We start from the raw sequence: 26,240 nt of genomic DNA, 5'->3' as shown, positions 1-26,240 counted from the left end.
CACACTGAACTGACTATTTCAATGTGTTATCCACTATGACACCTAGATCTCTTTCTTGGGTTGTAGCACCTAATATGGAACCCAACATTGTGTAATTATAGCATGGGTTATTTTTCCCTATATGCATCACCTTGCACTTATCCACATTAAATTTCATCTGTCATTTGGATGCCCAATTTTCCAGTCTCACAAGGTCTTCCTCCAATTTATCACAATCTGCTTGTGATTTAACTACTCTGAACAATTTTGTGTCATCTGCAAATTTGATTATCTCACTCGTCATATTCCTTTCCAGATCATTTATATATATATATATTCACCAGTCCAAGTACAGATCCCTGAGGCACTCCACTGTTTACACTTTTCCATTGAGAAAATTGACCATTTAATCCTACTCTCCGTTTCCTGTCTTTTAACCAGCTTGTAATCCACGAAAGGACATCGCCTCCTATCCCATGACTTTTTAGTTTTCGTAGAAGCCTCTCATGAGGGACTTTGTCAAACGCCTTCTGAAAATCCAAATACACTACATCTACTGGTTCACCTTTATCCACATGTTTATTAACCCCTTCAAAAAAATGAAGCAGATTTGTTAGGCAAGACTTCCCTTGGGTAAATCCATGTTGACTATATTCCATTAAATCATGTCTTTCTATATGCTCAACGATTTTGATCTTGAGAATAGTTTCCACTATTTTTCCCGGCACTGAAGTCAGGCTCACTGGTCTATAGTTACCCAGATCGCCCCTGGAGCCTTTTTTAAATATTGGGGTTACATTGGCCACCCTCCAGTCTTCAGGTACATTGGATGATTTTAATGATAGGTTACAAATTTTAACTAATAGATCAGAAATTTCATTTTTTAGTTCCTTCAGAACCCTAGGATGCATACCATCCGGTCCAGGTGATTTGCTACTCTTTAGTTTGTCAATCTGCCCTACTACATCTTCCACGTTCACAGTGATTTCGTTCAGTTCGTCTGACTCATCACCCCTGAAAACCATCTCTGGAACTGGTATCTCCCCAACATCCTCATTAGTAAACACGGAGGCAATGAATTAATTTAGTCTTTCTGCAATGGCCTTATCTTCCCTAAGAGCCCCTTTAACCCCTCTGTCATATAATGATCCAACAGACTCCCTCACAGGTGTCTTGCTTTGGATATGTTTAAAGAAGTTTTTATTATGAGTTTTTGCCTCTATGGCCAACTTCATTTCAAATTCTCTCTTTGCCTGTCTTATCAATGTTTTACACTTAGCTTGACAATGCTTATGTTTTATCCTTTTTTTCTTCAGATGGATCCTTCTTCCAATTTTTAAAGGATGTTTTTTTGGCTAAAATAGCTTCTTTCACCTCACCTTTTAACCATGACTGTAATCGTTTTGCCTTCCTTCCACCTTTCTTAATGCGTGGAATACATATGGACTGTGCCTCTAGGATTGTATTTTTAAACAATGTCCATGCCTGTTGAACGCTTTTAACTTTTGCAGCTGGACCTTTCAGTTTTTTTCTAACTATTTTCCTCATTTTATCAAAGTTTCCCTTTTTAAAATTTAGTGTTAGAGCTGCAGATTTACTTATTGTCCCCCTTCCAGTTATTAGTTTAAATTTGATCATGTTATGATCACTGTTGCTGTGATCTTCGGCTGCCTCATTTTCACCAACAATTCTTCACTGTTGCTTCACTACAAAATGACTCAGCCTCTAGCTTGCTAATCACCCATATGTGAGGACTAGCATCCTGCTTGTCCTGGGATAAAGCTAAATTGCTTACCTTGTAATAGGTGTTATCCCAGGACAGCAGGATGTAGTCCTCACGAAACCCACCCGCCACTCCACGGAGTTGGGTCTCATACCTTTTATTATTTTATTTTTTGCTAAAGCTTATTGCTACATACGAGACTGAAGAGAGACCCCTGTGGCAGAGAATATCATGGCATGCTGGGCATGCTCAGTGGCCTCAGAGTGCCAGTCAAAAGTTTCTAGAAACTTTGACAGAAGTTTTCCTGCGATAGGGCTCCATCAGTGACGTCACCCATGTGTGAGGACTGCATCCTGCTGTCCTGGGATAACACCTATTACAAGGTAAGCAATTTTGCTTTCTAGAGTGGGTCCCTCCAGAGATGCCATTAAGTATTGGGACTGTAAAGAAGAACATTTTTAGCCATTGAAATAGAAGATTCTTCAAAGAGGTCTTTTTGCCAAGTTGCCAAAGAATACTGCTTATTGAATATCTGCAGTTGATAAGTTCTTGAAAAATCAAAGGAACATTGACACAATTAATGAAGTATTAGGGATATGAATGAACTAATATTATGGTGTGCTGTAGAAATGTTTTAAATTTTAATTGAAGTTGTTTGTAATAAACTTCATAAAAATGCCTGATATTCTATAATTCCTAAGTCTGTGATATTTAAATTATTCCATGAAAAGATATTAGATAACATTTTGGTGGGGTTGCTATATACATTTTTCAGTTGTCACCCCACAGAATTTGTGTTTGGAAATCCAATTATTTTTTGTCATGTCAGAGATTAAGTGGAAAAATGCCTTTAGTTATTCACATGAACAGGTTTCTTCTGTGTTACAAAAACCATCTCCGTTTGGGGAGATTTCAAATGCAAATGACTCTGGCAAGTGGTCAGAGTTAGACAACCTATATAAGAGATTAGTTTGAATGGAACTATATGGTAGCACTTTAATTGAATATTGCAAGCATGAAAAGATCCTTCAGGGGTTAAGGATTATGAAGGAGCCTAAATTATTTTTGGAAGATGTCGTTTGAGAGGTGGAATTCTATATTAAACAAGTGTTCTCTAGATCTAATGCTACTGATAATTGAAACCACTAAGGTTTTGTCAAATAAAAGAAAAATTAGATTAAGGAAATTCAGCGATAGATGTGTTTGACAATCAATATCAGGATTTGCAAAAAAACAAACAAACAATAGATCATAGATTCAGATATGTTTAAATATAGTAAGATCCAGAGAGATGAGGGTGATTATAGTAAAGGCTCAATATATCCATGGATGCCTAGAAAGAATACACAAGGTTACGTTTGACTCCTCATCTGATTCTAACTCTAGTAGTGAAGATAGTGATAATTCTATGCTGTCACATTTTTTAGAAATAAGGGGAGAAAATATGAGAGGAAAGAAAAAGTGGAAAGATTGGAGAAATCGTCTCTCACAAACTTGGATGAGATTGAGCACACATTGAAGAGATGCAATCAGTAATTGTGTCAAAACACGCTTAGATAAATTAACAAGATGAAGAAAATGTGTTGACAAAAGTGCTGTCATTTGTACCCCTGAATCGGCATGATCTGTTTCAGTTCAGGGTAGATCTCAATTGTTTTATACGTAATTTATCTTTAAAGATATTTTTTTCAGAGCATCCATGTGTTAATACACCGGGGATTGTGAGAGCATGAACAGTATGGGTGCCACCATTCCCTCTACATTCAGCCTTGGCAACTTTTCAAGCATTAGTATTAATTGAAGTTGGAAACACATAAATATTGCTATAAGAATTTAAGTAAAGGAGAGAAAGATTAGTGTTAGAAAATCTATCAAATAACAGCAATATAGTGATTAAGCAGGCAGATAATGGGGGTGCAATAGTAATCCAAGCTCACTCTGATTATGTAAAAGAAGTAATGAGACAACTGAATGAAGCTAGTAGCTATAAGCAATTGATTTCAGATACTACTAAGGTTCTTAAAAGTAAAATGAAGGAAATGATAATGGAAACATTACATATAGGTTATTTGAAGAAAGGAGTGTGTAACTTTTTGAATAAAGAACATTCGAGGATTCCTTCGATCTATGTACTTCCAAATACATAAAACCCTGATGAGTCCTCCCGGTAGGCCGATTGTATCAGGGAATAATTTGATTTTAAAACCTTTGTCAAATTATGTAGACAAAGTTTTAAGGCCATTTGTCTTTGAAATTCCATCATTTGTTAGAGAGCTCGCATTTTATTAATATGGCTCAGAACATTGTAAAAGACACGAGAGGGTGCTCTTAGTTACTATGGATATTAGTTCACTATATACCAGCATACTGCAAGATGAGGCCCTGCAAGTAATAAAAGAAATTTTAGAATTATGCACAAGACCACATCAGGTTCCTACGGAATTTGTTTTACAATTAGCTAGTATAGCCTTAAAGAAGAACTATTTTATTTTTCAGGGTAATATTTATCAGCAAGTGTCAGGGAGTACTATGGGCACGAGTATGGCTCCGTCCTTGGCTAATCTATATACGGTGAAATTTGAAAAGTTATGGATAGATCACTTCCCTTTTATGAAAAAGATAACATTTTGGAAGAGATTTATCGACCATGATTTTTTATTATGGGATGGAACAATAGAGTTGAAATTGTTTCACAAATGGGGTAAATTCCTGTAAGGAAAAGATTCAATTTACTGTTCAATATAGCCAGTTGAAAATCACTTTTTTTTAGATCTTATGGTTTATAAAAAAAAAAGGCTTTAAAACTTCCTTATATAGAAAGTCAACAGATCGTAATACCCTTAGATTACAGTAGTGCACATCCAAAAATATTTAAAGATAACTTACCAATACCTCATTTTTTGAGAATTAGGAAGAATTATAGTGAAGTAATACCTGATCCATTCATGGACTTGGGATTTGCATGGAGGTGTATAATTTTAATACACATTTAAATTCCTTGTTTAATGCACTTTTTTTGTGTGCTAAAATATTAAATCATGAGTAAAGTCTAAAGCAAAAACAGCAGCAACAAGGTGTGCTAAGCTTCATGCTTCTTATTTATCATCCTCGGTGTGAACAGAGGTCCCCAGAAATCCTGTTTTTCTAGCTGTCTCTTATATGTTAAATCAGCTGTCTGTCCAATCAGAGTTTCTGAAGCCCTTTCCTGGCTCAGTTTAAATCCCATTAATTCATTAACAGCTGAAACAGGCAGTACCCTATACTAGGTATTGGAGATACTGAACTTAAAATGATCCATCTGTTGTCCCCAGCCTTCAACTTCTGGAATCTCTGCCTGTAAGGCCCTACTGTTTATATTATTAGAGTGGCAGATAGCTGGGCCTGAACTTTACTTACACAGTGATTAGAATGCATTGTAATTATTGTATTTTGGTACAGATATCATTTGTAAAGACTTGTATTACAATAAAACATCTGGTGAATATAATTTTGCATTAAAGAATTGTGTAATTCCTGTAGACAGAATTTTTGCAGGTTAAATTGAATGTATTATAGCCATTGTTGAGCAGCAGTATCATTCATTTTTGGATACTGCTTGCTGTAGGGAGATATCCCATGTTTTATCCCTGAAAGCAGCAAATATGAATCATAATAGCCAAAGAAGTATGCAGACAAGACTGACAGGCCCCCAAAACACTGTGTCAGTGGAAAAACGAGACCTTGCCCTGATGAGAACTTTACACTGAAGGATACTTTATCTAGATCTGCCTGTTTTTAGTGCCTGTTTAAATAAAAAAGAAGACAGAAGGACAATAAAGCAGCTAAGCCCCTAAGCAGGAGTCATGGATCGGCCAACAAGTCCAGAGGTCAGAAAGGTCCCCACCCTTGGCGGAGAGGGGTGGCAGTCTGAGACAGAGGAGAACACGCTGACATAACCGCTTGACATACAAATGTGGCAGTTTATTTATTTATTTATTTATTTATTTAAAAGTATTTATATACCGTTTTTCAAAACAAGGTATCTTGTCAAAACGGTTTACAATAGAAAATAAAATAGATAAAATGAACTTAAAAATAGTAATAAGATACAAAAAACTAGTTCTCCCCTCGAAGAAATGGGGAGGGGGGGGGGAAAGACCTGCAATGCCGCAAAGACTCTCCAACCACCACATGATTATACATGAGCTTATGCATATTTATCAGCTGGAAAGTATAAGACTGGGTAAAATTAGAGGGAGCGAAGGACTCCCCAGAAGGAATGAACCCTGGAGCAAACCCGGAGAGTGACCCGGCAAGGAAGAGTGAAAGGGGAGTCTGAAGCAGCATTCCCTGCTATCAAGGAGGGAGAAGACTAGCTGTGTCCAGGAAACCAGAGAGAAGAGATGTCCTGACGAGATAGGATGATGAGTTGTCTGAGGCAATGGGGAGCCGAGAACAGCCTGATTGCTCTGCCAGTAGGGAAGGGACTCAGAAGCAAGCCCCAGACAGCCAGTAGCTCTGCCAGAACCCATCCCAAAGTCGTCTCCTTGCCTGCCCACATTCTCCAACTCTTCAGCCGGAGCCTGCTTCAGTGGTAAACAGGGGAGATCGCCTGAAGTCTGGACCAGGGGTAAGTAAGTTAGTCATAAGTATTAATATATTAAGCAGGCTAAGGTTTATGGCATGTGTCAACTCACCCATGGTACAGACCTTTCTTTAGGGTAAACTGGTGCTTAATAAGCCAGGATGGTTAGAGAGATATATTATTGTTATCTTCTAAATGCTAAATCCTGCCAAATCTGATGAGTCTGTTTCTGAGGAGAACACATCTTTTTCCTGAGCTTAGGATCGTGAGGAAAGTTGGGAGGGCAACTGAAAGTGTTCTGTAGCAGACAGGTCCCAGCACCCCTAAAACTTGCTTTACAGTACCTTCCTTGTGCACTATTGAGTAGCACTGTAGATTCTCCGAGGACAAGCAGAATAATAGTCGTCACACATGGGTGACATCAGATGGAGCCCAGCACAGAACATTGATCTGAAAGAATCTACAATTTTCAAACATGCCTTACTAAACATGTGCAGCTGTAGTTATCACCCTGTCCCCTAGGCAGAGTCCCTAAGTCCCTTTTTTTTTCCCCATGGAGCCATGTTTCTCATGGTATTCAGCTTTACTCTCTCCCCATAGTTTTTGTAAGTGACTTTTTTCCTAGAGCTGCAGCTGTTTTCTTTCCTTTACCTTATGGTAGCCTTATTTCTTTTCTTCTTCTTTCCTTTGTCTGCCAGCTGCATGGCAGGCCTTAATCGCTGTGTAGTCTCTATTTCTATCCCTTATTTAAAAATAAAATACTGCACCTGCAGTTTAGTATCTGTGTCCTCTCCTTGCTCTGTCTGTTTTTGTACCTTTGTCAGGTGCTGGTAGGACTGACCGAATGCAGTCTGTGAATGATCCGTGTAGGCCACTGAGCCTGGAGACTCACCTGAATTCTATATGGGCAGGAGTTCCATGTGTTTCACTGATCGATAGGCATCGATGGAGGTTCAGACAGTACAGAGATCGAAGACCACACTGTTCCTGGGGGGAGAGGGGGAGAACAGCCTCCATGGGCAGGAGCCCTGGGTGACTTAGCCTCCTCTCCTGCTTGCCGGAGATGGCAGTGCATTCTCCATGTGAGAGAGGGTGATCAGGAGCCTAGGCAAGCAGCTTGCTGCTGTACCTTCGGTTGTCATACCCGGTAACAGTTGTGCGTGCACATCTGTGACCAGCACACAGTTGCTCGATGTCGGGACTGCTTCGGGGACCAGAGCTGCCATTGAGCGCCATGGTCACCCTTGACACAATCTCAACTTATCACAAAAGTTGCTACATTTCTCAGAATCCCAGCCATCGTCTGAGTAGAGTTCTTTATAAAAAGTTTGAAAACTATCAAGTATTTGAATTAGTCAAATTACCTGATTAACCCCTAGATTCATCAAAATGCTGTGATAATGCGTGGATAAGCCCATGCTGAGAAAAAGGGGCGTGTTTATGGAAATTTTAGAATTACTGCACCACGTGGTAACATAGCGCTTCGCATTGGTAGTACCGCATGGTGTGGTAAACATTTTGCACCCTGCGATAATTCCTATTAGAGAGAGTCTCTATCTATAAGGCTTTCATAGTAGTAAAGTATTTATCTCTATAGGAGGGGCATCTAATAGCTCGAGGTGAGGGGGGTGGTGGTGGTGTAGGGTTTAAGGGCCAGGTTTTCATTCATAGTGAGACATACTAATAGAACAGTACACCTCTGTGAACATTTGACGTCATTTGGAGTGAGGAAAGTCTCACAAAGATGACATTTCTACTATTTTCTCTTGCCCTAGCTTGACGGACTCTGTAAAAGGGTACCATCAAGCTAGGGCAAGATAACATAGTACTAAATTTCTTCTTTTTGAGACTTTCCGCACTCCAAATGACGTCAAATCTTCACCAAGGTGTACTGTGCTGTTCGAATGTCTCACTATGAATGAAAACCTGCCCCTAAACCCTACACCACAAACCACCACCAACACCTTACCTTGAGCTATTAGATTTATTTATTTATTTATTTTTAGTTTTTATAAACCGACGTTCCTGTATAATATACATATCACACCGGTGTACAAGGAAATAAAACTGTCGCCTCGGGGGCGGCTTACATTTTAACAAATAACCTTGTAAACAATTAACAGAGAAACATAAAGGAGCATGAAGGAGCTTAAAGGAGCATAAATGAACTTAGGAGAGATTAGAGGAGTTTACAGTAAAAACAATCATGACTAATTAAGATTCAATAATGAGCTCTTCAGGAACTTATGGACAGTGGGGGGGACAAAAATGGTCAGAGGCTAAACTGATAAAGTAGATCTTCCTGCTCTTAGTTCTCCAGGAATGCTTGTGTGAAGAACCAAGTCTTTAGTTTCTTTTTGAATGTATTGTGGCAGGGTTCAAGGCGAAGGTCTGGAGGGAGTGAATTCTAGAGTGTGGGGCCCGCTGTGGATATTGCGCGTTTCCTCAGGGAGGTTTTTGCCAGCTGGGTGATTAGCAGGTTCTTGTATGCGCTTCTGGTTGGTTTCTTGGAGGTGTGTAGCTGGAATTGATATGTTAAGTTGAGAGGAGCGATGTTATGTAGGGCTTTGTGTATCATCATAATGGTTTTAAAGTGAATCCTGTATTTAATCGGTAGCCAATGAAGCTGCTGAAGGATGGGGGTGATATGTTCCCTTTTTTTGGTGTTTGTGAGAATTCTGGCCGTGGCGTTCATTACCATCTGGAGTAGTTTGGTGGTGCAGGCGGGAAGGCCCAGAAGGAGAGAATTGCAGTAGTCCAGTTTTGGGAGTATGATGGCCTGTAGAACCAGGCGGAAGTCTCTGTAGTTTAGTAGTGGTTTTAGTTTCTTTAGTGTTTGTAATTTAAAGAAGCATTAGATGCCCCTCCTGTAGGCATATAAATAGGTAAATACTGTGAAGGCCTTCCCATAGGGGCGCTCTCCCTCTCCCTCTCTCTTTCTCTTCCCTCCGCTCCCTAGCCTACAAATGGCCAAAATGGAAGTCGAAAAATGTATCGCAAATTGCGTTATGGCCATTTTCAGTTACATTGCACAGCTTAACACCAAGAAAAAAGGTGTAGTTATTTTCAGCGTTAAAACCGTGCAATAGCATACGTTATGCTATCACATGGTGCGATATTGCCCTTCTTTTTCATAAAGAAGAGCAGCCTAGACTCCTTCCTAATCCTGCCCCTTCCCAAAATTTGCATTCGTGCCTTGCGCTACTGCTATTATCGCATGCGTTATGGCGTTAACGCCATAATGCATTTTGATGAATGACCTTGTTAGTTTGTAATGCAGCTACATATTTAGACCCACCATTTGTCTTGATCATATTAGCCATGAACTCACCCGCCTTGCACTATATCGATAGAGCCTGAATTTATAATATAAAAAGCTCTTTTTAGTTCTCTGATGAATCAGCGAATTTATTGCTACATGCGTGGCCATACTATTTTCTCTATTTAATGTTGAGTTTGATATTGACAAAAAATGCTTAGCTGAATGAAGCTGGCATTCCAACTCCAATAAACGTTTGTCAATATCTCTTCTCCTCTGAGCTACATAAGAAATAACATTCCCCCTAGAACAGCCTTAGCAGTATACCAGAACGGAATGGGATCATCCGTATGAGTATTATTGTTTAAAGTATAATCCTTCCATTTTGTGTGCATATAATCATGAGTGGGGGTCATTAGCCAAATAATATGGAAATTGCCAACTACGTGTCAATCGATCTCCCACCCAATAAGTAAACTGGGCCCAAACAGAGCATAGTCAGAAATCACAGTCTCATCAATGCCTATGTTTGACTCCTGAGAGAGTATCTTTTCCAACCAGTATATAGTCTATTTATTTATTTATTTTTTTTAAATTCTTATATGCCGACATTCTTGTATGATTTACAAATCATATCGGTTTACAATACAACAGAACAATCGCGGCTAAGGCGTTACATTAAAACAATGTAGAAAAGGTGGCGTGGGCTCTTGATAAGTGTGTGTAGTCCCTCGAAAGGATGCAACCAATTGTAACCCTTCTTCCAAAAAATTGATATCCATCCTCATGAAGCATACATAGAAACATAGAAATGACGGCAGAAGAAGACCAAACGGCCCATCCAGTCTGCCCAGCAAGCTATGCACTCTTTTTTTTTTCCTCTTACTTGTTACGCTTGGCTCTTAGTACCTTTTAGTTCTATTTCCCTTCCACCCCACCATTAATGTAGAGAGCAGTGTTGGAACTGCATCTAATTGAATATGTAGCTTGGTTAGGGGTAGTAACCGCCTCAATAAGCAAGCTACACCCATGCTTTTGTTTACTCGACTATGTAATTCAGTCCTTGTTGGTTGTTGTCTATATATAGATCCTCTTTTCTACATTGCCCCTGCCGTTGAAGCAGGGAGCTATGCGTTGAAAGTGAAGTAACAGACTTTCTCCCCTGCCATTGAAACAGAGAGCTATGCTGGCTATGCGTTGAAAGTGAAGTACAACACCTTTATATTGAGAATGAGGTAAAGCACAACACCTTTACCTCATTCTCAATATAAAGGAGAAGACATGTCACTGCTTCTGACTAGTGGTCGCTCTCGGTTCCTCGTGGGATCCGAGAGTTGGTCTAACGATAGCGCTCTCCTTAGGTTATCCTAAGGGGAACCTTTCTAGAGCAGTTCCCCAGTGAAGATTAAGGGGTTCTCCCAGGCGTCACCTTTGATACCTGCTGAGCTCAATGGGTATTTTTTTTTTTAAGGACCACTATTGCCAACCATTCTCACCTGCAGGACCCTAACTCAGGGAGGAGGGTTCTAATCCATCTAATTGGAGAGTATACCTTTCAATCTATTACCATTCCATGGCTGAGGGAGTTGGGGGACGAGGGACCCTGCAACAGAAGTGCTGCTCTTTGGTTGCAATGGCTTGCAAGCTATACTTCCCCATTGTAGGGATAACCCTATCTGCGGACAGGGGAGTCCTGGCTCATGCAATGATTGTTCCATTTACTGGACCATGTGCTTCTATGGGGGAAGTATATGCAATCATAGCTGAGGTATTAATACCTAAGCCAGGTTCAGGGCAATCTGTTCTGAGATCGCCCTTTCCCTACCCTGGTACCCTTAGAGTTTCAAGGCCGGTGAAGGAATCCTGTTCGACAGGGATTTGCATTTGCAGCAACCCAGCTTACTGTCTTTTAGTAGAGTGTTTCTGGATTTCTTCCCTGAAGAATTCGCTCTCAGCTTCAGCTGTTCCAAGCAGGCTGAGGGCTCTATCACAGTGGGTAACTCCCTACTGGAATTGGCAGTGAGTTATTCGCTTGGGGTTGTTATGCAACCTAGCGACTTGTGCTTACCCTTCCAGTCCAGCTTCTGCCTCCTTGTGTTCTTTGCTCCTTCCAACTTCCAGTTGGAATTTTTTTTGTTGTTGTTGTGGGGGGTAACTAAGGCATTCATGGTATATCTTAGTGTGTACCTGCAGGGAAAGATAAACCACTTTTTCCCTATATTTTGCCAAGCTCTGGCCAATACTGCTTTTAGCTTTTCTCACTTCACTTGGTTGCCCAAAGTGTCTTCCTGCTCACCTGAACTATCCTGTAGACAGGATGGATAGCCCTACACTTGACAGGGTGCAGTGTGGGTGAGCTTCAGACCTAATTTATCTCCCTGCTTGGGGGTTTGGGCTAGCAATCCCATTCAGGGATTGCCTTTCATCCCCTGAAAATCTTGAGGCTGTTCTGCTTGTAGGCTATGTCTGGTGCTTTGGAACTTGGAGTCTGTCACAGACCCTGCCGTTTTTGCTGATTATTCTTCCAAGCATTACTTGGGTTTTCTACCTATTATGCTTATTAGCCAAACATGGGCACACGTCTGCAGACATTCTGTCTTTTGGATGTTAGTGAACCACAGTTTCTTTCTGGGGAGTTCTCGAGCCCCAGATAGTTTTTCAGTTCTCTTGTAACACCAAAGAAAACTGTGTGGTCTTTGTCTAAGAGTCCTTTCATTTGTTTACATCTCTACACTTTATCCTGCATCCAGGAGGTTCTAGATTTACTGTGATTGTCAGGGTTTACTGATCTGAAACCCTGCTTGTAAGGTTTTCCATGATGCAGAGTATGTTTCTTGCTGGCACTCGCATCACTCCCCTAACCTTAGGTGCCTCTGCTACGCATTGGGGTTTTGTGTCTCAGTCTTCTCTGTGGTTTTCTATTTATAGAGCCCAACTCTTTTCTCGCCTAGACCTCTTTGTGGGTCAGCTGCCTCACAGGCAAATGGGAGAGAGGTGGTGCTTTCAGCACGGTACAGTTTCCCACTTTGTCCTGCTTGGACAGCCTATAGCTTAGGATTCACCCATGTGTGAGGACTACCATCCTGCTTGTCCTCGGAGAAAGCAGAGTTGCTTACCTGTACAAAAGTGTTCTCCGAGGATAGCAGGATGCTAGTCCTCACGAAACTCATCCGCACCCTGGGATTTGGTTTCTCCATGTATTAGCTGTATTATGGAATGAGAGACTCTGCCTAGGGGGCAGGGTGATGACTACAGCTGTGCATGCTCAGTAGAGCATGTTTGAAAGTTCTAGATTCTTTGAAATCAAAGTTCCATGCCGGGCTCCATCTGATGATGTCATCCATGTGTGAGGACTAGCATCCTGCTTTCCTCGGAGAATACCTTTACAGGTAAGCAGCTCTGCTTTTGTCAAGGATGGTACAAAACTGTGGATAATGGTATCCTGCAACATTTGTAAGAGCATAAACAATTTATCGCTGTTTACATGATTTAAAGAAACTGGTGCTTTTGTTTTCTGCCAATTCTTGCAATCTGTGCCTGTAAACAGTTACATTTTTTTTTTTTTAATTTTAAGTACAGAATAAGGTTTAATGTGAAGGATCCTGGGATGCCAGTAAACTTAACATGCATATTCTAGATTTTTCTAATTTACCATTTATTTCTCTATATAGATACAAATATGGACTTCAGTCAGAGTTAACAAAAGCTTGAGTTGTCTTCCCTTCTAGCATTGGCAATGCTCCAGGGTTGCTAGCTCCAGCATTGGACTGGCTCCAGGAGTCTAGTTCCAAGCTAGCTCCAGAACCAAGAGAGACCCTCAGCTCCAGCTCCAGACTGTTCCAGGAACCCCTGCTCTGGTCTGGAGCAGCTCCCAAACTGCTTGTACCAGTTTTGGCTGCTTTTACCGGGTTCCAGCTCTGAAATCACAGGGGAAAAATGTGTTAAAAAAAAAAAAAAGTATGTTACTGTTATAAGCTTAATGGCATTTTCTATGTGATGTTACTGGATGATAATTAAAATAATTATGCATTTCAGTGAAAAGAGATGATACTTAAAAGCTGCTTATTAAACCTGAATTGTTTTATGTATCTAACAAGTCAGCAACTATGGCATAATGAATAGAGCTGGGAAAGTAATATATTTCTGTTTTAAACAATTATTTGGCACAAAAGCTACATTTGTAGAATATTAATTGTGTACTAAAACTTCCTAAACAAAGATTTGTTTCCATTTTTTTGTCCCTTGTTAAACTGCATTTCTTCCTAATACTTCCCTGTGCGTTGCATACTCGATAGTTGTGGTTTATCAGCTCTAGAATCAAGAAAAGGAAGGCATCAAAGAGATAGCATTAATAAAAGTCCTCTTTCCCAAATAATAGGAATGAGGTTTGGTTGCTTTACTCTTATGAAATGAACTACATCTTGCATTATGTCAACTTTAATTTTTATTCGGTATTTTAAAGTAGCAGAGAGTGGAGCAGCTCCAGCTTCTGCTCCAGAGTCCTGATCCATTCTGGTTCCAGTAATCTCAGATCCAGCTCTGCTCTGGCACTGCATGAGCTCCAGATCCTTGGTCATTCTTCTCCCTTCTTCCATCCTATCCACATTTACACAGATTCCAGTCCCAAGTTCTGTCTATAGTAAGGGCTGCAAATCTGATATGGGAATATTGGCTACTCCCCAGTCCCTCAGTATTTATTTAAATGCAATAAGAGGGGGGTGGAATATTACTTTGAATACTTATATAGCAGACATTTTTGGCAGGATTATAGGTTCTGCAGATTATTCTTGATGTCTTGTTACCTTGGTGCATTGGGTCAAAGTTCAGTGCACTGTAGATAATGTGATGAAGTAGAAGCACTTTGTGTTGGTTACATCCTGGGCTTTTCCATGGTGATGTTTCCCACTTGTCATGCTGAAGGATCCTGTACTTCACCTTCCAAGCATCAGCATAACATTAAAAGGTTTTAGAGCTGATTTCAGCTGCAGCTCCCAACCATTTAATTTACACTAATCCTTTTCTTCTTGGTCATCTTCTCCAGTTTTTTTCTTTCCTTTCAGGTAACTTGACTTATTTTTTTTTGCATCTACGAAGTCCAAGTTTTTAGATTTCACCTGAATGTGCATTTCCCATTTTTTCCCTTTCTAAGTTTGAGTCCAGCAGTGTCCCACTACAGCTCTAAACCTAGTTTTTCTAAGATTCTTTTTGGAGTTACAATTTAGATATCCCTGCTGTATGATAGTTTGTGCTTCGATCTGGTGTCATCTTGGTTTTCAGTATAGTTGAAAATAAAATGTAATTCTTGGACTACTTTCAGTTCTTACCTATGGGAAGTTTTCTTTTGTATCTTCCTCTAGGGGTCAGTGCTGCACTGCTTTTGAGACAGTGTGTGTGTGTATGTGTGCAAGGCAAACATTTTCCAAGACAACCTGATGTAAAAATTGCATAATGTAGTACAAAAATAGCTCAGCATGGAAGTTTACATTCCGTTGGTGTAATATAAATGAAGAGAAATGTGAAAATGCCTAAATGAAATTGCTTTACACTCTGTAAGACAAGCTTAGCCTCTGGTTCCTCCGAGGTGGTTATTTTTGTAATTAGTACATCATGTGTCTATGAACAGTGTGTGTCTACTTTTATGAAAACTTTTTTATTTTTGGTTTTTTTTTTGTTTTTAATGAACTCTAGTTCCGAAACAGCTGGTGGAGCTTCACTTGAAATTAATGAGAAAGATTGGGAAGTCCGTGACAGTAGAGAGATGGGAAAAATACCTGATCAAGGTAAGCATATCTGTGAATCCCCTTCAAATATTTTGTTTTCCTGATTTAAGCCAGTCAGGTCACTGTTTACGGCGGTTCTAGTATGACAAAACTAGGAATCAATCAAACCAAATATGTTAGTGTAATACATAAGTTGGTCTTGACAATTGATTTAACATCCGTATTATATTGCAGTGCAGATATTAATAGTCCAATATTAATAAGTCTTTGCAAAAGAAATTAAAAAAAGATCTTTTACCTATACTGAGTAGAAAGTAAGGTTTTTATCTCCTCTTCAATTGTTTTTTTTTTCTCTGAGAGACCTATGCATTCAGCTGCAAGTTTATCTTTCCTACTGCCATTAACCAAGTTTATCCATCCCCGTGCTGCCATAGCCTTTGGTTTATTGCCACCTCCCATCCGCAGGCACAGCAGCGTATTCTGGGAACTCAGGCTTCTAAAGGTTTACCACATGCCTTTCTTGTAATCTTTCTACCCACCCCAAATCCTGCATAACATTAGAGAGGTTTCAGGGGCAGGGGAGAGCACCACAGAATGTTTTTTGGATAGCTCTGTTCCTATGCTCCAACCACTGGGATTGCTACCACAGCACTTTGCAAGAATATTAAGTCGTAGTTTGTGGCAGTTGTATTATCGGGCCACATTATTTAAATAAACAACCTCCCATGGCTGTATACAGTTTGAAGGGAGGTCACAACACTTGCTTCCATGAGAGGAGAATTAAAAAAAACAAAAATACATTGGAAATATAAATGCATTCAGGAATCCTAGAGATCCTAGTGGTTTTCCAAGTAGCAGGGTAGTCAAGAAAAGTTCCACAGCTCAGTGTGTGACTGAGAAGAGACTTCTTATGTGCAAGCTCTAGACATGCATTTCCTCTCCTTTATTGTCCAGCTGGCTGACAATGTGAAGGTCCTATTGAGCTACAAGCTGTTACTTGTGCTTTGATGCTGTGAATTTTTACACGTTGTGGATTACCAGTCCATCCCTTACTTTCATAATAGTTAAATTGTTCCTGCTAAGGGTTGAGCATGTGCGGTGATAGTGCTTTAAAACAGTGTGCCTCCGTCACATATACTAGCTTGTGGAACTTCTCTGTTTCTGGATTGGTGGAGGGGTGAACCTGGCAGTTCAGAAGACTGGAGCAGCTAGGGTTAACAAATCAGACATCTTTTTCCTATGACTTCAGCAGCCAAGGCTAGTATCTGGCAACTTTGAAGAATTGACCATTGATAAGTCTTTGCTCCCTTCCCCTAAAAGAATATTTTATCGGAGAGAAAAAATTGCAGATCACTGTTGATCAATTATTGACATTAGAAAACTGGAGGTCTAAACAACTGATATTCTTAAAGCAAGGCTTTCCACACTGTGGAATGTTGTTTTGTTTTTTTTTCAGAAAAGGAAACATAATTGTCAAACTGAGTTAAGCTAAGTGTCCATGAAGCCCAGCACCCTATGTCCAGCAGTGGGAAAGCATCAGGTGCTTTGAGGAAGTATATATATCCTGTCATACCCTTTCATTTTCCAACACTTGTGGTTTAGGGGTGCACTGAGCCAGAGGGTGACATCCCTGACTGTCATGTTTAACCTATGATTGATCTATCTTACTTGGGCTAGAAGATGACTCAGCAGAAGTTCTGATTAGTCAGGTGGGAGACCTGGTCCCGAGGCCAATGGGAGCTAGAAGACTCAAGTCCTTATGTAACAGTGAAACCTACTAGCTGAATGAACGTATAGTAGGTTTTGGAGAGGACTGGGGTTGTTGCCGCTGAGCTAAAAGACTACAGCTGCTATGGCTGGATTAGATTGCAGTGGGAGGGATAAAAATCAAAAAGAATCCCTGAGTAGCCATACATGGAGCTCATCATCCTTAAATTTATCTAATCCCTTTTGAACTCGGTTATACTGTTTGGCATCTCAATAATCTATGGATCTATCTGCCATAGGGCAACTATAAGAGAGGATGAGGCCTCTGGAGCACTTCAGTTCAAAAAAAATAATTCTCTTAAAATCAATTTAATTCTCACTTGCTTATACTAAGGTGTATGATTGTTTACATTCTGAAGGAACAGTTATGGGGTTAAAATCAAACTGGCATGGGGAGATTTTTATGTACTACTGTGTAAAATCAGCAAATAGTATGGTGCGGTAAACTATTAAATTCTATCAAATTTGTTGGCATTTTGTTATGAAATATTTAAAGAAAAAAACTGACTAGGAGTGATAGTCATTATATTTTATTTGTTTTAAAAAATGTATATTCCGCTGATGCATAAATCTCAGCGGGTTCCAATATAACACATGCAAAAATAACAATACAGTCTATACAAATCAATCGGAATAAACACATTCAAAAATACATTAAATTTCTTAATCAAAGAATATTACAGTATGTAACTGGTAACTAACCACCCAACTGATTGAATGCTAATGAAAATATATGGGTTTTTAACAGCTTCCTGAAACAAAACAAATTCTTCTCAGCCCTTATCACATCAGTAGCTTATTCCATAAGAAAGAAAGATGTAGTAGCACTGAATATTCTCTTCCAGTGTTGAGCACGTTGTAAAAACTTGTCAGGGGTAACTGAAGTAAATTTCCTGAGGAAGAATGGTTTGGTTGATATGATTGAATGGAGGAAGAAACACACAGTAGGGCAAGATCGTACAAAATTTTGAACAGTAAGCATAATACCTTAAATTGTATACGCCAAGTCTCTGAAAGCCAATTAAGTTTTACAATTGAGGGGGTAATGTGTTCCCTTGAAGAACCACCAATTGCTAAGTGAGCAACAGAATTTTGAGCTAGCTATAAAGAATGAAGATTAAAAGCCCGATATTGGAGTAAAATATAAATAAGTGAAAGCAGTTACTGATCAGGAGCACAGTCTTTTGTGGCCTTGTTCTGTGTTCAGTAGTTTCAGCCCTGTTATGCAAGACGTGTTGGATATTTGCATACGCTTCTTGGTGCAAGTTGCTCACTGATTTAAATTTCGGCTGGAAGCTTCAGCCCATTTCAGTTGACTTGAATGCGATGACTCCAGTTAATGTTCACTGTTCAACAGATATGTCAAGAGTTCAACAGCACTTGGGCCTGGGAGATGGAGAAGAAGGGATACCAGGAAATGACTGTAGAATGCAAACTAGGAATTCTGAAGGTAATGGATGGATTGCATTTTCAAAGTTCAACTCTCATACTATTAAAATTGAACCAACCGTTGAATGTCTAATTGCATAATTCTTTTTCCTACATTGGTTTTCATACACTGAAAGCAAAATGCTGATGTCATCAGTATAGGACTGTTTGTTCCTTTTCTTTGGGTGACACCTTGGGTATGGTGGTGTAATTCTATCGTTTTTTAAATTTTAATAGGATTTTAAAACCATTTGACAGAATACTTAGCCAGAAATATATCTGAAGGAAAAAAGTTGTCATCTTTTAATAGCTGCCAGATATGGTACATGCAGGAAATATACTAGTACTTAGCACAGTTGTTTAAACAGCGAAGCAATACCAAGCAGTAAAATATTTGCATGAATTCTCACATTCTCCGAGGACAAGCAGGATGGTAGCCCTCACATATGGGTGACATCATCGGATGGAGCCAGGCACAGAACTTTGATCTCAAAGAATCTAGAACTTTCAAACATGCCCTACTGAGCATGTGCAGCTGTAGCCAACACCTTGCCCCTTAGGCAGAGATACTTATTCTCTTTTTTTTCTGCAGAGCCATGTGATCGCAGGAGCCGTGTGTGTCATGGTATTCAGCTTTGCTCTCTCCTCACAGTTTTTGTAAGTGACTTTTTGTCTAGAGCTGCAGCAGTTTTCTTTCCTTTACCTTAAGGTAGTTGTATTTCTTTTCCTTTTTCTTCTTCTTTCCTCTGTCTACCAGCTGCAGGGCAGGCCTTAATCACTGTGCAGTCTCGCAGAATCTATTTCTATTCCTTAAAAAGAAGAAAAATAAATACTGCACCTGCAATTTGGTATCTGTGTCTTCTCCTTGCTCGGTCTGTTTTTGTACCTTTGTCAGGTACTGGCAGGACTGATTGAATACACTCTGTGGGTGATCCGTGTCGGCTGCTGAGTGTGGGCACTCGCCTGAGTGTTATCCGGACAGGAGTTCCATGTTGTTTCACTGATCGATTGGCATTGATGGAGGTTCAGACAGTATAGAGATCGAGGACCAAACTGTTCCTGTGGGGGGAAGAGCTCATCCTCCCCACATTCAAAGGAACTAGTCTCCACAGGCAGGAGCTCTGGATAATGTAGCCTCCCCTTCTGCTTGCTGGTGATGGCAGTGCAGTCTCCTTGTGAAAGAGGGTGAGCTAGAGCCTGGGCAAGCAGCTTGCTGCTGCATATTTGGTGCCATACCCAGTAACAGTTGCTCGTACACATCTGTGATCAGCGCACCATTGATCTGACGCATCAATGTCAGGACCGCGTCAGGGACCATGACTGCTATTGAGCACCATGGTCACCCTTGACACTGTCAAGGTGCTGGGATGCCCTCAATGCAATTGAGGTGCATGACAGCCCTGAATGCCATAAGGGCCTTCTGTGCTGTAGGCATCTGTGGACAATGGAGGCTTGATACACTGGAGTCATCGAGAGCCTTGGGCCTCGAGGTAACGGAGTAGCGGCACTGACCTCTAGTGCATCGATGTCCCATCCGTTCCCTGGATGCCATCGAGGTGCGTGAGTGCCTACCCTCGATGGCTTCGAGGTGTGTGGCCTTGATGCCATCACGATGTGGAGCTGCCCCGATAGCATCAACGCCCTCAATGCCATTGAGGCGCAGGGCTGCCATAGAGGCCGTCAGGAGTGGTGGCCATTGATGCCTTTAGTTGCTGCTCTCGACAATGTCGAGGACCACCAAAGAGGCACTAGGATCGCCATTGAGTGCCCTGGTATCCCTGAGGCCATCGACTGCCAGGGCTCTTGAGAGCCCTCAAGTGCCACTGAAACTCTCAAATGACAGGGATTTCAGCCTTGAACAGATTGAGTGCTGGGGTTGCCATTTATTCAAGGCACCCTGGTATGCCAAGGCATCCAGGTGCAGTGATCTGGTGCCCTCGAGGCTCCTTGGTGGTGTCCTGATTTGGGCACTGAGGGGCATTTGCTGTCCCATCACTGGCCTGTGGCTGTCTGACACCATGGATGCTGATGATCTCAGGGACCCTGAATCACTGGGATCGGGGTGCATTGGAGGCCCTGCCTGGATTCATGCACCATTGGTGTTAATGAGCACTAGTGAGGCTATCGTCAGCTATAGCTGGTAGCAAGGGACACCATCAAGCTCACAGCATTGACATCATCGGATGGATAGGTGAGCAGAGGAGAACAGACAATGGCGCTGCAAATCATCGGTTCCTCTGGGCACTTATGGGACATGTCGGGGCTGCAGAGCCTCTGCATGCAGGCACTTCTTGCATCCTTGGTACCGCCGGTCCATCAATGCATTAGGGCACTGAGGTCTCTATTGGTGCCCCTGGGCTGTTGAGGTTCGAGGGTGCCTGTGGCACCAGGGATGGCACTATATACCGTCAAACTGATCAAGATTTGATCAAGCGTTGCTGAAGCCCTGGGTGCAGCATTGTTTGGAACCCTTGATGTGATCCATCGTTGGCGAGCGTGAAAGTGCTATGGACCTTACGGGCACAGTCACCACAGTGGCCACGGTCGGATGCCACAGGACATGATCACAGGGCACCATGGGCACTGTTGGGTGCCATGGACTTTGCTGTTGTCATTCCATGAGGAAAATGGCTGTGAGCCATTCCCGTCACAGTTTCAAGGGCTTTGTCCAGCTTCTGAGTGTTATCAGGTACTGGAGGGGGCAACACCATAGAACGCCACCCACCACCATGCCATAACCAGAGCCCCAGTGGTACTGGAAATATTTTCACAATGTTCCTATGCACTCCACTGGGAGTCGCTACAGCAAAAGCATCTACTCCAAGTGCATCGGGCAATGGCAGGCGGCATTCTCCCTGTCTGTGTAGTTCCCAACCATGCCAATGTTTTGCCAAATATGTCAATTTTGCACCACCACAAAGTGCTGGGGAACACTGGTGAGGAAGGCATCATCACAAATTCTGTGATTTGCCTTTTCAGCCACTGGTTCTACCAAGTGGTGGTCAGTCCTTCCTATGCAATGGCATTCTGCCCACAAGCATGGTGAGTGGGGTCATAGGTCAGAGTGCTTTTACAGCGGAGGGCTCTATTCTTCAGTGGCCCTCTACTTTATGGGGGTGTGGGGGGGTGTATGTGTTTCCTTCATGGCGAGCACAACAGTTTTTGCGCCGCAGCCACAGGACTCCCTAGTACAGCGTTCCTGGTTGAACCCTAAGGGGGGGAGTAGACAACAGGGGGAGGGTAGTGTCGGGAGTCTTCTCCCGCCTTAGAAGAATGTCTTTTGATCCCTTCCATTCAAAAATCCCCTTTCCTAGCGTGTAGCCAGATGGACTCAGGACCAGTGGGTTATGTGCTCTTCTGCTAGCAGATGGGAGACTGAGTCAGATTTCAAAACTGACGTCACTCTAGATTTACCCTTGCAGTAACCTCAGCTCTTCAGTATCTCTCCATCTCCTAGCAGATGCGGACACTATCCCACACACTAGAATAGTGTTAACAAATATAGCAAAGAAGAGAGAAAATTTACCTTAAAAGAAAATCGAGCCCTGCTCTCCTGCAGTGAAACCTAAGGGTCCCTCCCCAAGTTGAGAATTCCTGAGGTGATTTCCGAGATCCCTCAGAGGTGTGCCTTGGTCCAGTAGCCGGTTCCCAACGTGGATTTAGCCCCCAGAGTGGCTGAAAGGCAGCGGGTGCAAAATCTGAGCGCGGCGGTGAAGGTAAAGCCCTCTCTCCCCGCAGCTGGAGCCCGTACTGGCACTCGATCGGTAAGCGCTGAGACCAGGTAAGCAGGAAATTTTAAATCAGGTCTCCGAGGCTCGGATTGCTGTACCGATTTGAATTACTTCCCGGTGAGGGAAAAGGGAGCACCGATCGGGCTGAGCAGCCCTGGTTGGGCTAGGCCCCGATCCGATGCGGGGGTCCATGTGGAGACCCTCGGGGACGCCATCTTACACGCAGGGGTGCCGATGTCATCTTCCCTTCTCGACCGGCGGTATGCGCGGGGCAGGCTGGGCCAATACAGACACGCGCACAGCTGCACGCACAGCGGTGCGCATAACCACGCGTACAACTGGGACACATGCATAACTGAGTGCACCCCGCATGCACACAACTACACGCACAGCCGCGTTTACAGCTACACGTGCGCATTGAAGCTAGAGGCAATAGCACCGGCACCCAAGAAGGCCAGAAGGCACTCTTTGCACAGCCTACCACATAAGAATCGCGCAGCCTGAACTGGAGTCCTGCTTGTGCCAGCATTGCAAGGAAGCCCAGTGGAACAAAAGCCTGGCCCCTCACTGTCTGGGGATGGATCTTGAACTACTACAGACTACAGTTCCCCAGATCTATGCATTTCTGAGATGGCTTCTCCACAAGAGAGCACCTCAGGGGATTAACATGGACCCAGGGAGCTTCTCCTGGTTAGAATTTTTCCAAGGGCTGCAAGCCTTCGTTCAGGCGCAGTCAGTTCCGGCTGCACCCCAGGCTCAACCCCTTCCTGAAGCACAAGATCCTCCCAGCCCTGCTCGGATTCCTTGAGACATGCTTCGCCTAACCAAGAATTTCCCTGAAAGGGATCCAGACACCTCAGATGATGATGGCGACTCCCTGGAAGAAGGAGAAATTCCTGCAGGCCTGGAACCATACCGAACCATGCTTCGCTTCTTCAACAAGGATGAATTACCAGCCCTTGTTTCCTAGACTCTGAAGACTCTGGGTATTTCAGGCACGGACCCAATGGCAGAACCAGAGAAGAACCCCATCCTGGTGTCCCTTCGTAAAGCCTCATGCTACTTCCCAATGATGGAAGCCATCCAGGAACTTATTGACCTGGAATGGGATGCCCCAGAGGCCAGCTTCAAAGGGGGTCGAGCCTTGGGAAGCCCTATACCCTCTAGAACCAGCGACCAGTGAACACCTCTGTTTCCCGAAAGTGGACGCAATGGTCTGTGCCGTCTCAAAGTGAACGATGATTCCCGTTGAGGGAGAGGCTGCATTGAAGGATACTCAGGATAGACAATTGGAATCCATCCTTAAGCAGGCCTTCGACGCAACAGCAATGACACTGCAGATTGCTTCCTGCTGCGCATTGGTGGCATGTTCCTGCTTGCTCCTCGAGAGAGAGGCAAATAACTCCAGAATGTGTACCGGTGAGATGATGGAACCTGCAACAGCCTTCCTGACGGATGCAAGCTCAGACCCGGTGCGTACCTCAGCCAGAGGCGTAGCCTCGGTAGTAGCAGCCAGAAGACAACTATGGCTGCGGAATTGGTCTACTGACGCGACATCTAAAGCGAATCTCACACTAATGCCATTCAAAGGATCTCTCTTGTTCGGAAGCGAATTGGAAAAGTTAGCCAGCAAATGGGGCGAATCCCCAGTGCCTCGGCTACCGGAAGATAGGAATAAAAGATCTCAGCGTCCCTTACCCAGAAGAACCAAGGGCAGAGGCTTGCAACACTTTAGACCCTACAGGAACTTGCAGTTCCAGGCACCTCGTCCCTCCGGAAGGTCCCAGCCCTTTCGGAACCGTCAGACCAAGAGAGGAGCAGGCCCGGGGGCAGGCTCCAGGTGTGCTTCACAATGAGAATGGGCTGACCCATCCACAGGAAAAGGAAATAGGGGGTCGATTTGCCCTCTTCTACCAAAGATGGGTCGAGATCACGTTGGACAAATGGGTACTAAACATCATTCGAGAAGATTACTCTCTGGAGTTCCGCAACATCCCTCGAGACAAATTTATGATGTTACCCTGCCACTCCCGCACCAAGAGACTGGCAGTGGAAGCCACCCTGACAAGACTACTCAGTCTGAAGGCAATAACTCCAGTTCCCACGCCCCAACAAAATACGGGGCGCTGTTCCATGTATTTTATTGTTCCCAAGAAGAAAGGATAATTCCGACCCATCTTGGATCTCAAGAACATCAACCGTCATTTGCGGATACTACACTTCCGCATGGAGATCCTTCGTTTCGACATAATGAGAGTACAACCAGGAGAGTTTCTATCCTCCCTGGACCTCTCCGAAGCCTACCTTCACATTCCAGTCCATCAAAATCACCAGTGTTTTCTATGTTTTGCGATACTGGGTCACCATTACCAGTTCTGAGCGCTACCTTTCGGCCTAGCAACTGTCCCCAGAACATTTTCCAAGATTATGGTGGTCATGGCGGCAGCACTGAGGAAGGAAGGGATCTTTGTACACCCTTACCTGGACGACTAGCTGATCAGGGCAAAGTCTTCGGAAGAGAGCCATCAGGTGACCAGCAGAGTCGAGAACCTACTGCAGGAACTCGGGTCATGAACACAGGCAAGAGCAGTCTGCAGCCCTCTCAATCTCTAGAGTACCTGGGAGCCCGTTTCAACACCAAACAGAACAAAGTCCTCCTCCCTCCCCCAAGGAGAAGGAAACTGATGGAACAATTATGACGATTGATGACCAATGCACGCCCCAAGGTATGGGACTATCTTCAAGTCCTCTGCCTCATGGCATCAACCCTGGAGGTCGTCCCATGGGCAAGGGCCCACATGCGACTGCTCTAGTGCTCCTTACTGTCACGCTGGAACCCACTGTCCCAGGACTACTCAATTCGCCTCCAATTACCAGCAGAGGTACGTTCTCAGCTTCAACGGTGTCTACAGGAAGACCACCTAAGCAGAGGAGTTAGCTTATCCCCACCGAACTGGATCTTGCTCACTATGGATGCGAGCCTGCAAGGGTGGGGAGCCCACTGTCAGAAGCTGACGGCATAGGGACAATGGAACAAGGAAGCGGTGGAATGGAACATAAACCGCCTGGAAGCTCGAGCAGTCAGACTAGCGGGCCTGCGATTTAGCCACAGACTCCAAGGCAAAGCGATATGAGTAATGTCTGACATCGCTACAACAGTAGCTTACATCAACCGCCAGGGAGGAACCAGGAGCCAGCAGGTGTCGCTGAAGATAGTCCATCTAATGGCATGGGCAGAGATAAACTTACAAGGGATCTCGGCCTCTCCCATCGCAGGAAAAGACAACATCTCAGCAGAGAGAGCCTGGACCTGGGGGAATGGACGCTGTCGACCACAGCCTTCCAACTGACAGTAAATCGCTTGGGGCCTCCCAGCCATGGATCTACTGGCCACCTATCTCAGTGCCCAAGTCCCCAGGTTCTTCAGCCGCAGACGGGAGCCACACTCCCAAGGGATCGATGCTCTCGTCCAGACTTGGCCAGAGGAAGACTTACTATACGTCTTCCCCCTCCGCCCCCCATGGCCGCTACTGGGCAAGGTCATCCGCAAGATAGAGCATCACAGGGGAATAGTTCTACTAGTGGCCCCGGACTGACCAAGGCAACCATGGTACACAGACATGCAAAGACTCCTTGCAGGGAACCCTCTGGGCCTACCTCCACACAAGGACCTGCTCCGGCAGGGCCCGATTCTTCACGAAGATCCTTCTCGATTCTCTCTCACGGTCTGGCCCTTGAGAGGACTCGCCTGAAGAAGCGCAGTTACTCGAAGGCCGTGATTGACACCCTGCTCCACTCACGCAAGTTCTCCACATCCCTGTCATACATATGGATCTGGAGAATATTCGAAGCCTGGTGCGAGGACCGTGGGATACTCCCGTGGACTGCTAAGATTCCCATGATTCTGGACTTCCTACAGGACGGTATGAAGAAGGGGTTGGCACTCAACTCCCTCAAGGTCCAAGTAGCCACATTGTCCTGCTTCAGAGCCAAAGTGGACGGTATCAGACTATCAACTCATCCGGATTTGTCCCGCTTCCTGAAAGAGGTTAAACAACGCCGGCCACCC

At 43.3% G+C, this 26,240-nt stretch overlaps 1 protein-coding gene across 4 annotated transcripts in view; it reads left to right on the top strand.

The window, feature by feature from the left end:
- The window catches only part of RSF1 (remodeling and spacing factor 1), a 293,731-nt gene that overhangs the window by 84,859 nt on the left and 182,632 nt on the right, over window positions 1-26,240 (top strand). For 2 of the 4 annotated variants that reach the window (XM_029602188.1, XM_029602187.1), the window contains exons 2-3: window positions 15,214-15,305; window positions 18,370-18,462. In XM_029602188.1, coding sequence (XP_029458048.1) covers window positions 15,214-15,305; window positions 18,370-18,462 — 185 coding nt within the window. Of the gene's footprint in view, window positions 1-15,213; window positions 15,306-16,701; window positions 16,786-18,369; window positions 18,463-26,240 lie in introns of those variants that run through there. The other 2 variants (XM_029602189.1, XM_029602190.1) reach the window with 2 other exon arrangements.

This window comes from Rhinatrema bivittatum, chromosome 5 (assembly GCF_901001135.1).
Source record: "Rhinatrema bivittatum chromosome 5, aRhiBiv1.1, whole genome shotgun sequence".
Taxonomy (NCBI): Eukaryota; Metazoa; Chordata; class Amphibia; order Gymnophiona; family Rhinatrematidae; genus Rhinatrema; species Rhinatrema bivittatum.
Note: the sequence above shows the minus strand (reverse complement) of the source record. Positions and strands in the feature narration are given on the sequence as shown.